Below are 14,720 nucleotides of genomic sequence, written 5' to 3' on the forward strand. Positions count from 1 at the left end.
GGCCGATACGTTAAATAAAAATAAGTATGGCATGCTTTACATGTAACCCAAGGCACACAAAACAGAATAAGTGACATACAATACTGTAACGCAAGTGTCCTTTTTTGAAAAGCAATCACAATAATAGAGGATAGCTACAGGAGGGACTTCTCTGATATTAGGCAGACAGAAGTATGTGCCTTTACGTTATCCGCATCACCAACGACCAGGACAATACTGCAAATAGCTTTTAAAATAGTGCCGTATCCTTGAGAGAAGTTCCTGCATACTTTTGAACTTCAGCTGAACTTCTTGAAGCCCCTTCTGACACCTGCTGCCATGAATTTAAACGGTGCACCTGCTCGTGTCTGCTTCTCTCCGCCCTGACAGGTCCAGGTGTGTCCCGACTGGGTCAAACAGGGCGGACTGGACCCCCTCTCAGGATCCCCCCCCCCCCTGAAACCCCCCCACAGGACCCCCCCCTGAAGGAAAGAACAGCTGCTCTGGGCCGCTGTGGAGTTCCTCAGTGCAAAAGGATTCCAGCTATGTCTCCGTTAGCCCCCCGTGAGCATACATACGGCTCCAAAAATATCCCAATTAACGTCACAACACAAGCCCCGCCCCTTTGACCCCCGCTGCCACCCCCCCCCCCCCCGAGATGGCAAAAGTACACACATCCTTTACTCAAGTAGAAGTAGAGATACTCGTGTTTAAAAATACTCTGGTGAAAGTAGAAGTACTGACTAAACTTCTTTACTCAAGTCAAAGTAAAGAGGCTTTGAAATGTACTTCGGTAAAAAGTACCCATAACTAGCAGCTGTTTTAAAGAGTACCTGACCTCCCTTTATATTAATAGAACAATAATGTCATTGTTAGCTAATTAATGTTTCCATGCTGAACAACGGCAACATGACAACGTTTTCATTGGTCCCTCTTCTTTAGAGAAGACCAGGAAATGATGGATACACGGATCGTGTTCAAATCAATAGGCACGCAATGACTCTAAATAATAATGATCACGCCACCAAACACACATTCAGACTAAAGGAACCAGCCTGTTTGGAAAATGAGAGAAGTAGAAAGTACAGGTATTTGTGTTCAAAATGTAAGAAGTAGAAAGTACAGGTATTTGTGTTCAACATGTAAGAAGTAGAAAGTACAGGTATTTGTGTTCAACATGTAAGAAGTAGAAAGTACAGGTATTTGAGTTCAACATGTTAGAAGTAGAAAGTACAGGTATTTGAGTTCAACATGTAAGAAGTAGCGAACCCCCACCCCCATGTGTGTGTGAACCAATCATAAAGGTCAGGGTCCTTCTCCTCCCTTTTGAAGTGCTCACTCCCAATCTGGGCGATAATCTGCGATGAGTCCGAAATGCCAATTACAAACAACGAGGGGTTTAGAGTCTGGATGTTACCCTGGGAGAATATTTCCACTGAGGAGGCAGACAGAGAGGAAGCAGGGCAGATTAGTTTGGGAAAGTTAAAGCAAGGTGTTGTTGCTCTGTAACTTTGGGAAAGACAAGAGGTCATGGTGGATATGGGAAACTGTATCACTTCAACATGATTCAACTTCCAACAAAGCTAAATCAGTTATTTTAATGGGTAAAAGCATTGAAACCTGCTCTTTTCTCTGCATCAATTAAAGTTTTCGTACCCCTAAAACATCCCTAATCCCCTAATTTGGGAAATAATAAACACAATAAATAATCTTTAGACAGAATAATAAATAAAGTTAAATAAAAAAGGTAAAATATATTATATATTATATAAATAATTACACAAATAAATATGTAAATGTAACGGTAAAGCTAGACTCAAAAGCTGTCTTGAGTTTGCTTTTAAAAATATCAGCCATTGGTTAAAAAAGCTTCAATAAAGTAGAAATAAAGTGAATATGGTTTGGCTGCAGGTGTCTGTCTTCGTGCTGCGTTCACAGACGCTCTGACGTCATCGGACATTTCAGCGCTGCGGCTCAGATGTCGCTCTGCGCTGCACATTGTCATGACATCACTTTCTCATTCACGATCCTACTTAATAAGGCAAGGACACACACACACACACACACACACACACACACACACACACACACACACACACACACACACACACACACACACACACACACACACACACACACACACACACACACACACACACACACACACACACACACACACACACACACACACACACACACACACACACACACACACACACACACACACAGAGGAGGTCTTAGTGAGGGTCCCATTGTGAATGCATTTGTCAGCCACTATTCTGCGGGGAAACTCTGGCAGGGGCCCAAGGTCGGCCAGCTCAAGGGACTAAATATATTACAAACAGGCCGTAAAGATCTGTAAATATAAATATATGTATGACAAGGCACTACTGGCACTCTATTAAAACTATTTAAAATACATTCAATGCCAGAGAGTAGTTGATATTCTTCAAAAATGTACAACAGGGTTCCGGAAACTTCCAAAACATAAAATTCAAGGACTTTCCAATAAGATATGTACATGCTAAATGTAGGCAAACTCAAACAATGCCCCTATAAAATACCAGAATGAACTAAGGAGTGAGAAAATAAAGGAATAAAAAGATTGTAAATGTATTTGTGTCACCCTCTTCTGATGCTGCCCTCTTTGTGCCCTTGTGTTGCTCCTCTTTAACCCCGAAGGATTTGTACCCTCACTATTTGTGTAGTATTACATGTCCAGCGCTCCCTTGTTAAACTCAGCTTACCTTGTAAATGAACTAAACAGAGTGCAGAGGACACGCTGTGGCACTGACACACACACACACACACACACACACACACACACACACACACACACACACACACACACACACACACACACACACACACACACACACACACACACACACACACACACACACACACACACACACACACACACACACACACACACACACACACACACACACACACACACACACACACACACACACACACACACACCACCTGTAAGTCAACTAAAGTTTGATCTGATCTAAAAGTACAGAAAACATTTTGCTTTCCTCACTTTTTTCAAAGTTTAGCACATATTCTCCGAGCTGTTACAACACTCTTTAGAGAGGAAAGACAAGGCTTTAATCCAGCCGGCTCGATTAGTAAAACACACACACACACACACACACACACACACACACACACACACACACACACACACACACACACACACACACACACACACACACACACACACACACACACACACACACACACACACACACACACACACACACACACACACACACACACACACACACACACACACACACACAACACGCTCATCACCTGCAGCCTGGGCAAACACCTCTAAAACTGAGCAAACACACTCGTCCATGCGCGGTAAACACTTCCTAAAAACATGGCTGAGGAGGGTGTAGCCAAACAAAAGAGTCAGTGGACTTAAGGTCAGACTTCTGGAAGAGATTGGTTATTTTGACGGGTCAGTCATGTCTGATGTTAAGGGTCTGAAAACGTTGTGAAAACCCTGTTTGACTCACGTTATGTGTTTTTAAGTCTTGGTATATTTAGTTGTTTTGCAACCAGCAGTAACACGAGAGGGATTAGCAAAGTACGCTCATGGAGATATTGTTTTCATTGGCATTGGACTGGTTTGCATGCACAGCGAGTCAAATATTCATGGAGATTTTAAGCCACTTGAATTCTAGTAAGAAGTATCTCATCACACATTTGATCACCCTAACCCATCTAAAGTTGTTCTTTCACATTCACACAGTGGGAAATATTCGAGAGACTAACTCACTTCACGATGTGACGCAAGGAGCTTTCAAATATCAGACGTGTGTTGATGAAAGCCAGGGTTTTCGTTTCCAAAACAAGACGTGAGCTTTCGTTTTGCGCGGGTCGTATTTGGATAACGTTACTTTGGATTAACTTTGCAATTTTTACAGCAGATCTTTCATAATATAATACGTCTACATGTCTTGACGCTGTTCTCTGTATAGCCTGTCTATCAACTGTATAGACAGGCTATAGACTTTTTGAACTACTTTGTATTTTATTATGTATGTTGCATTGTTGGAGGAGCTCAGGCCCTTTCTACACTGCAGCTTATGAGAATAAAATCTTTGAATCTTGATACAGCCTGTCCCTCTATTGTTTTTGAACCTATGACTGGAATTTCTCCCAATTGTCCGGGAAATCTGACCACATGTTTTCCGAACATAAACCCTGATGAAGGTGAGTTTCTGAAGGTCATATCAAATGCACGCTGAAGGGTCATTGAGCATGTCTTCTCTCAGTGATTGAGCTGTTATGTTAAATGTTTGTTTTTCATGTATTGTGTCTTGATATTGTCTGTGTTGATGTTACACCTGATCTGACCGTTAGTATAATCGTATTATCGTATCGTCACCTGGTTGGTAGAAGTTCGGGGCGAGCTCCCTGGCGGTGGCCCGGGCGATTTCTGAGTCGTGCACGGCAGAGATGGCGGCCTGATCTGCAGCTTCGCTTTTTGTCCTGGCATGAGCCGTCCTGGAGGAAAACACAAGGAGACAGAGAGAGACTGTGTTAGAGAGGCATGATATCTGAGAGGTTAAAGAGGGCGAATAGAGCTGTGAATTCATGCTGATTAATCCGGAATGCATGTTGTGTACGGTTTCCTAAAAGGCCGGGATTACATCATCAAATGTTTTATTAATAAATACACCAAAACAAAAATTTAACAGGCTGCGACCATTACATCATCCTCAGTTTCTCTCCACTATCCCTCCTCCTCCTCCCCCTCCTCCTCCTCTTCCTCTTCTTCCTCCTCCTCCTCCTCCTCCTCCTCCCCCTCCTCCTCCCCCTCCTCATCCTCCTCCTCCTCTTGGGGATAACACCTCCTCCCCTTCGGCTTCTATCTCAAATCCCAATCCTGATTCTCCAAATGGAGCGCAGCCACATCCAAGCTAGAGCTTAATCCAGTCTGGAGCACGGGCGCGATGCCACACACACACACACACACACACACACACACACACACACACACACACACACACACACACACACACACACACACACACACACACACACACACACACACACACACACACACACACACACACACACACACACACACACACACACACACACACACACACACACACACACACACACACAAATATTATATCATCCCATATATTCAGCTGGTCGTGTAGTGAAAGCTTTAAGGCTGAAAATAACATTTTTATTATCAAACAATCGGCCGACTGCTTTCCCGATTAATCACTTTGTCTTAAAAATGTTAGAAAGTCAGATAAAAACCCAAATATATTCACTTTTATATTATAAAAAACTGAGAAAGCAGAACACCTGACATGTTATTATTTACAAAAACTGTATCAAAAATGGTTGGTGATTATCTTTCTGTCTATCGACTTATCGATGCAGGCTTCTGGGGATCGATAAAGCTTCAGTATTTGATAAATAAATAATAACAAAAAGACAGCATTTGTAATATCGTGAGACCTATAACGGCAGAAGATGAATACTTAATGTTCTTAGCATTAGCATGGGTAGATGCAGTGCATGCAAACACACTCTCACAGAGACATACTGTAACATCCAGACTCCATTATGATTATGCAACATTATGAAATGCATCAGTTAAATCCACTGGATTAGATCCCTATCCCCTTTCTAACATGAAAACCTGATACAAATAAGCATTACACTCTGTACCACTGTGTTCTGGTGTTAGCAAACATAAAGTAACCGTAACAATTTAACTATTTAGTCTCCCTTTCAAACTTTAAACGAGATTTAATCGGTCTTGAAAAGTGGAAAGAGTAAAAAAATGACACTTTTGATGAGATTTCTTCAGTTTCTGAGTTTGAATAAAGTGTGTTTTTATGAAAATCTGTGGAATAAAATGACTGTTTCTGTCAATGGAGTCTGGTGGCTTTGAGTAAAGGATATTTATTGATCTGTGTGTATCTTAATAAATAGTTATTATTGTCCAAAATCCTGAAGATTTTATTGAACAGATTGCACAGACGTATCGTGTATTGAATATGTACTTGAATGGAATTACTTCTCTCTTGTTCTGGTATTCATATAAGTTATTTTTTCATTTAGATAAGATATATCTTGAAACGTATCCATCTTAAAGTTTCTAGATACTTCACTATAGGATTTGAGTTCTTTGGGTAGGGGTCGAACCAACTTTCTTTACTTGACTGCATCAATTAATATTTATAATTTAAAGGTGACCTATCATGCAAAAAGCACTTGTGTACATCTTGTATACATGAATATGTGTCCCCGGTGTTCCAGGGAACTCACCAAGTGTCAGAAAACACAACCCTCTCTATTTTCCTCCATACCCAAATCTCTAAAAAAGGGGCTGCAACGGATCTGATACAGACTGATCCAGATTTGAACACTTCTATGACGTCACAGAAGTGGCGCTACGGCTATTGGGCCAACTCCACCAATCAGGAGGAGACAGCCACGGACATTGCCGTTCGAAAGCGCTGGAGACGCTGTAGTACATATGCCAGGCCTGTAGATGGTGCTGTTCTCACAGAATCAGCCCATGATGCAAAGACAGTGTTACATTGAGCGAAATGAGGAATGGCTAAAATACATGATGTTTGGTATTTTGAAAAATAAAAGTATAAATATGCCTTATATAGGTATGGCCCTACACTAGATTATTAAAATATAGCCTGATAGGTCCACTTTAAATCACCTTTAATACTGCAGCATTGCCTCGTAAAGTGTTGAAATGAATGCGGAATGCAACCTTCCCGTCTGAGGACATAAAGCAGATGTCAGGGTATTTTTCTGGAGGGTAAGGGGCTTTACTGTACACGGACAGTGGATCTTATACAATGCATGATGCTGCACTGTGAAATGCAGACGGCTGAATGAATCACTGTAAGTATTGACAGCTGTGCCCGGATTAACCCTCTCATCCATCTTCCTCTCACCCTCGCTTCTCTTTTTCAATCAATGCTGCTGTTTTTCCTCCATCCTTCTTCATCTGGCTATTAATGCAGCTTCCTCTCACCCCTCCTCACCCTCTGTATTTCTGTCAGTGACCCCAGCGGACAGATGTCTCTATTTCAGACTCTGAGCTGTCCTGTTTTTGACAAGACATTAAAATGCATGAGCAGCCATATGCCGGCGTTAGAGCCGGACAGCTTCCCGATGACAAAGGACGCCCTCAGACTGTGTTTATTACAGCCTGAACAGCTGCAGATACAAATAAAATCCAAGAAATTATAATAATATCACACAATGCTTTGCTTCTCGAACACGTCGCGCTAAAAGCAGCCTCATAGTCTCATAGTTAAGAGCACTTCCTGTTAAAAACTGACATTAAAGCATTCCTGTTACATCGCAGCGCTGACATGCACACCGCAGACGTCCAAATGCTACAGCAAGGACATACATGCTTCTATTTCTGCAATGTGTGAACTGTACAGGCAAAGGAAAGGCGTCATGAATGCGTTCGGCGTGCCCATGACATGTCTCTGGGGATCTTAACAGTTCCCTTTAGGTGGGCATGAAGTCACGGGCGGACAGGAAGCGCTGCAGACGGATCAGAGACAGGACGTCTGGTGGTGGGAGGCGGGGAACGCAGAGAGGAGAGGTGTGATCGAGCAGAAAGAGTGGAAGGAAAGGCGAGAAAACATGGGCATGTGGAGCGAGGAGACGAGAGGCTCGGCTGGGTCTCTTCCAGGAGACGCTTTTAATCAAACTAGCACCTTCCACAATGCACGGACTGTCAAACCTGCGATAATGCTTTTTTATTTTTTGGCCACTTGGGGGCAGTGCAACAAGCTGGGAACAAATAATTGATACTGAAGTTCAACAGTCAATATCTAGCACTAAGGCATTTATTTTCATAGGTATAGGTGCATACAGCCTGTGTAGTGAGTTTATGAGAGGTTTCTCACAAACAAAGCTGCTTTAATTGGTTAAAAGCATTAAAGATGAGAGCTGTGAGAGTCAATCACATCATATGCGACTGCTTAATCAAAATAATGAGCTGAAATATGAAGAAAGGGATCGGGATATTTCACTAGTGAGAAGAGCTAGGCAATATATTGATAATCAGATACGATGCTAGACTGCTATAGCTCTATTTGCCTTTACCCCCTTAGTCATTAGATCCACATTACTGATGATTATGTTATCAACTCATGGTCAAACATATTGTGATATCTGATTTTCTTCCATATCACCCAGTCCTAATAGGAGTAATCCACACAAGACAGTTATTTGAACTACTGTCAATGTAAAAATATCGATTGAAGCAGCTTTTAAATGCATAACTGTAAGAGTCTCCGCCATCAACAATGTGCAGAAGTTGCATTAAAACTGAAAAACTAAGTTTTTAGGTAGAATTATGTATTGCAATGTCACACTTTCAAGGCTAAAGTCTGGATAAACAACAGCATGTGAGATCCCGAATGACCTTTAACAAAGTTTTAAGGTCTGTAAGTTGTCAGACAGCGTGAGGCCGATCTGCCTCTGAATACAAAACAACACCTGTTCACGGAGGGATGGGCGCAAGCAAATACAGGCATTTAAATCCATAAATGCACCTGCTGGCACCTATGCAAATATCACACACACACACACACACACACACACACACACACACACACACACACACACACACACACACACACACACACACACACACACACACACACACACACACACACACACACACACACACACACACACCATGTTTACATCACTTTAGGGGACATTACATTGACTTAGGCAAGGCAAGCAAGTTTATTTATATAGCACCTTTCAACACAAGGCAATTCAAGGTGCTTACATGCATTTGAGACTACATGAGACGTATCCTAACCTTAACCATAACCAACACATGCCTAACCCTAACCCTAACCCTAACCAAGTCTTCACCCTAAGATTAATGATACCCCTTAAAGGGAACCCAATTTTGTCCCCATAAGGGAAGCCAGTCAGCACACATGACTGTGTAACAGATTTAGGTCCCCACAAGGATAGTAATGCTAGGTCACACACACACACACACACACACACACACACACACACACACACACACACACACACACACACACACACACACACACACACACACACACACACACACACACACACACACACACACACACAAAGTGTAGAAAGATTGCCCTGATTGAAAAAGGGTATTGATGAAAGCCTGGATGTTTCATTAGTGAGACAAATGACTAGTGTGAAAAGTGTTGAGTCAGTTTGGCAGTGAGTGCGGCGGGCGAGGCGCTCTCTCTCTGAGGTGTGTGTGTGTGTGTGTGTGTGTGTGTGTTTCAGATAGAGCATGAGGGTGGGGACAACAAAGAGAGAAATGACTAAACACTGCCAGAGAGAGAGGGGAATGGAAGTGGACATTAGAGATAGAACTGCAGAGAGAGAGAGACCCTCTGAAGACTTCTGGGTATTTATTACTGCTGAGGTATGCATCGCAGCTCCTCTAATTTTACTGGAGGGTTACGTTTCAGACCCCAGCTAGCATGCAGAGTGGTGCTTCTTCTTCTAAAGCTTTTCACTCCTCTAGCACCTGCAGAATACAGTATGTTTACCTAAAGCAAGTCGATGCCAAAACTCACATGACGGTCTCTTTTTTTCAACAGCGGAAATCTTTTATTAGAAATCCTTGTCTGTCCTACAGTGAGGACATTTACAAAGTTACAGCAAATACATTGAGTAGACTAAAAGGGACTAATGGCGTCCTGTCGTCCCGTTTTTATCTTTTGAAAATGCTAGTAACAATCTGCAGGAGGAGGGCTAGTAACGTTAGCAATTAGCAGTCAGTAGTTTATTGCTAAAAACAGGAAGCTAATAGCTAACGTAAAAGGAGAATGCATTGAGTAACGTTACCAGAGGAACCTAAATAAATGCAGCTGTTTGAAGGAGAATTATGACCTTTAACGTTCCTGCACAAAGAAGTATGCAAACTCAGCACTGTCCTGCTTATAGCTCTAAAAAAAACGAAGCTTATAGCTACGGTTAAAGGAGAATGCATTGAGTCACATTATGATAAGCACTATCCAGTAAAAATGGACGAATTTAATAATTGAAGAAAATATTTTTTGCATAGAAACTTAAATAAATGCAGGTGTTTGAAGGAGGAATTATGACCTTTAACTTAAACTCCTGTTAGCACAATAGAGCATTCAAACTCACCAGTGCAAATTGTTAGCATGTTGAAGTGCATGAGATGTATTGTTTGTGTTTTTTACCATAGTATCAAATTGAGGAATTGAACAGGTATAGGTATCGACTGCTTGAATATCTGGTCATGTGACATCCCGTGGTGTACATTCCCTCGAGAACCTTTAGTCCCAACCCCCCCCCACCCGAACCCAGGCTATGGCCTATTTGAAGAATCTCCCTCACATATGCTGACACAGTTTTGCTCCACCCCCTCCTCCGCTTTGACTTCTTCCAATAACGCCCCCTCCTTTCCATCAACCCCCTCCTCGGTACCTGGAACGCTGACTGCTGAATATAATAAGATGGAGGATGAGTCTTCAAGTTAGAGATATTTTAAAGGTCCCCATTATACAGTTTTTCATCAATATATCACAGGTCTCAGATATATACAGAGCCTGTCTCTGATTGGCTGAAATACCAAACAGATCATTGCAGCATTACCCATAATCCCCTGATTACCCCCCCCTGATTCTCTGTCTGTTACTTCAGATGAAAATAAGGAGCCCCTCCCCACGCCCCTCTGAGAGAGATTTGGTTAGAAAGAACTCAATGGTGAGGAGATTCAGGTGATAAGGGCGGGGGGGTAATTGGGGGAGCTGATTGGCTAATGGTTACACAAGCCAACACATCGTTATGACATCATAAAGTGACCAAAATCTGATCAGCTCAGTTTCAGACAGGTTTGTATAGAAATGGATCAAAAAGAGAGAGAATCTTTGTTCCTGAAACTTTCAGAGTCTCTTTCCACAGAGGGGACACATGTTGATGAAGAAGAGACATGAAGAAGAGAGGACACATGTTGATGAAGAAGAGACATGAAGAAGAGGGGACACATGTTGATGTAGAAGAGACATGAAGAAGAGGGGACACATGTTGATGAAGAAGAGACATGAAGAAGAGAGGACACATGTTGATGAAGAAGAGACATGAAGAAGAGGGGACACATGTTGATGTAGAAGAGACATGAAGAAGAGGGGACACATGTTGATGTAGAAGAGACATGAAGAAGAGGGGACACATGGTGATGTAGGAGAGACACGAAGAAGAGGGGACACATGGTGATGTAGAAGAGACATGAAGAAGAAGGGACACATGTTGATGTAGAAGAGACATGAAGAAGAGGTGACACATGGTGATGTAGGAGAGACACGAAGAAGAGGGGACACATGGTGATGTAGAAGAGACATGAAGAAGAAGGGACACATGTTGATGTAGAAGAGACATGAAGAAGAGGGGACACATGTTGATGTAGAAGAGACATGAAGAAGAAGGGACACATGTTGATGTAGAAGAGACATGGAGAAGAGGGGACACATGGTGATGTAGAGGAGACATGGGGCATCCAATCTGCTCCTGAGTGGATATCAAACATCCACAGAGATCTATCTCACCCAAACAGTGTCTGGGTCCAAAAGAGCAGAACATGACACAAAGTCTGCACAAATTAGCACTCAGCTAGCCGCGCACATACGTGTTATATCCATGCTATTGAATTCCCGGCCGGTGCTAATTCAGGATTACTCGAGCTTGACTAACACCATTAGGGGTTAGCTAAAAACGACGCTGAAATTATTCAGGAATTATTCTTGTGTTGAGGTCTGGGCTCACATTACCAGTGATTGGGGGGGAGGGGGGGGGACAATGGGTGCAGCAAATGAGGCGTGGAAGAAGAAGCGTCTGTTATGATGAGATAAGCTAACTGTATCCTGCTGCTGTATAACGAGAATATTTGGATCTCAGGACATCGTGGAGGCTTTGTTCTCATTCGCCTGGTTTCTCTTTTCAGGTTGAAAAACATCAATTAGGCGTATTGCAATTACAGCTGTCTTATGACTTGTCTTGCTAAAATAGTTTGCTTTCTGAGTAAGGAAACTTATCTTCACTTTAAACACAGGTTTGTAAGAGGTTGCATGTCATACTCGCACGTGCTCAGACAAATAGAACGAGCCACAACAATATGTAAAACATGCAAAGGTGAAGGGAAATGGGACAATGAGTGGAAACAAAAAACACGAATAGACCTTTGTGTGTTGTACAAGAAAAGGATAACACACAGACTGAGTGTCCTTGTATCTATACAACCTGGAGCAAAGCCATCGTTCTAAATGCACAGCACCAAAACAACTCAATACAAACGATCAGAGTGAGAGGCAGATGATAACATGTGTTTTAAGGGCGGGTTTAAAAACAGGCAGTGTAGGGTTTGTGTGAAGTTGATTTGTTGCAGAGTATTGGAGCTGTGGCTGTTAAAGCTCGGTCTCCTCTTTGTGCCAACTTTGATCCAGGGTCGACTAAAAGCAACAGGTCCGCTGACCTCAGTGACCTTGAATGGTTGTAAAAGGTCAGAGAGCTATAGGAGTTTAAAACAGGAACTGTAATCCAGGACGATGAGAATGCGTTAAAGGCGAATGACACTGTGATTAGGATGGAGAGTTGAAGTCTTTCTCGTTGACTGAACGGCAGCCTCTGAATCACCGGACTGATAGAGTAGATTGGGTCGAGACGGATTGAAGTTTAGCTCCAACACAGAGTTGATTTCTGGGAAGAAGAATGAGTCAAATCCCTTTTGATTAGAAAAAATCCCCTTAAAGTCTTCCGAGTTTTCTGGCTGTGGATTACAACCAGACCTAATCTCCCACTCTTCACCTGGCCTGCATCCAGGAGCATGAGGATACAGGTGTGTGTGTGTGTGTGTGTGTGTGTGTGTGTGTGTGTGTGTGTGTGTGTGTGTGTGTGTGTGTGTGTGTGTGTGTGTGTGTGTGTGTGTGTGTGTGTGTGTGATATTAAGCAACCAGACATTAATTACACTGTAATCTGAGTTTTTCAATTGTAACTGTATTGTAATATTATATTTTAACTGTACTATGTATTATTGTATTGACCTGTACTTAAATTATGTTTAAGAATTGTTTGAGTGATAGAGATGATGCAATGTTTTTAGTGTTTGTTGATTGTTGTGTACCTACCTTAAAAGCAAATTAAAAACCTTTTTAATATGGCTTAACTTTCAAATCTCCCGCTGAAGGGCAGCGGCAGGGATTCAGAGTCTTCTCGCTGCTCTTTATGTCAACACCAGCAGTGAAACACGGCCACAGCTGAGACAGATAAAGACACGGAGGAGGGAGGAGAAACACACCATGCAGGAGGACAGAGAGGTGGTATCTGTGAAGGTTTGAGGACTGACTGGGATTTTACCATCGCTTTAAGCCAAATGCGACCCGCGGACCATTTTCAATCGGCTCTCAGCAAATTCAAAAGGTGTAAATACTTAAAGGTGGGGTAGGTAAGAATGGAGAAGCCAGCTCGAGTGCGCTAGAATTTGAAAATACACAACCGGAAAAAATCTGCCCCTTCCTTCAGACTTCCTCACAGAGCCCCTCCTCCAACACACACGAACGCGCACATGACCAATGAGGGCACGAGATAAGTTTGTGCACAGATGGAAGGCTGACAGGCAGGTAGGCCATCCAGTTACTTTAGCCGGGCCGGCTCAGATGATTGGTCGTGCTTTTTACAGCGCCACGGCTTCCACAGATGAATTTTATGTATTCATTGCTATCGGGACGTTAAGAGCATTCCATGGAATATAACAAAAAGTGTCTCTGAAATAAATTACATACCCCACCTTTAAGTATAATAAACTTCTGCTTGTCTTATATTGTACTTCTTAAATATATATGTTCACATATATTACACAGTAGTATTCAAGTGTTAATGGGCCAATTTTCAAATAAATCCAGTCAATTAAAGTTGGAAGCATGTTCTAACAAATCTAAGTTGATAAGAAAAAAGCCCAATAACACAACCTTGAAATACACCCTTCATATTTCCTCTCATTATAATCAATCAGAAGCTTCTGTTTTAAGAAGTGAGCTGCTAACAAAGTGAATGAAACCCTCTGGAGAGCAGTGAGCTGTTCTTTTCTTACAGCATTTTCAAGGATCAAGAATCATTTGCCCACACTCTAGTGAGCGGCCCAGCCCTTCGTATATGTTTCTGTAAGTGGTCCTCGGTAAAAAAGGTCTGGACACCATAAAGGGATGAGGAAACAACTTGTCACACTGATTGATACACCTGTCAATAAAAGCAAACCCAGCGCTGGAATATACCATTTACTACAAAGGATCTTCTTTAAGGACATCTAAAAACAACATTTTATTGTGTTCTGTGGGAGGAGCCTGTGACCTAAAATGTTCATTGTCATATCTATAGAGGATCGGGTGTCGGCCAGAGGACCTCCTTTAACACAGTTTCTTTAATGTAAATGTCATTGAATGGAGAGCTATCACATAACGAGAAAGAAATCTGATTTGTGCATCTCTATAAAATGTCCCAAAAATGCTAAAGATATGAAATAAAAAAAAGACAACACAGGCACAACCTGTAACAACTGTTACCACGGGAGACAAAGAGTTAATTATATTTGTAACCTGGAGTTAAAATGCACAAACAGATTTCACCCAGCGTCACACAATGCCAACATAAACACATTCAGACATTCA

At 42.1% G+C, this 14,720-nt stretch overlaps 1 protein-coding gene across 2 annotated transcripts in view; it reads right to left on the bottom strand.

The window, feature by feature from the left end:
• The window catches only part of jph1a (junctophilin 1a), a 51,608-nt gene that overhangs the window by 11,255 nt on the left and 25,633 nt on the right, over positions 1 to 14,720 (bottom strand). For both annotated transcript variants that reach the window (XM_079660914.1, XM_079660913.1), the window contains one exon: positions 4,391 to 4,509. In XM_079660914.1, the coding sequence (XP_079517040.1) occupies positions 4,391 to 4,509 (119 nt within the window). The remainder of the gene's footprint in view (positions 1 to 4,390; positions 4,510 to 14,720) is intronic.

The sequence above is a fragment of the Notothenia rossii genome (genome assembly GCF_949606895.1).
Source record: "Notothenia rossii genome assembly, chromosome: 12".
Classification (NCBI taxonomy): Eukaryota; Metazoa; Chordata; class Actinopteri; order Perciformes; family Nototheniidae; genus Notothenia; species Notothenia rossii.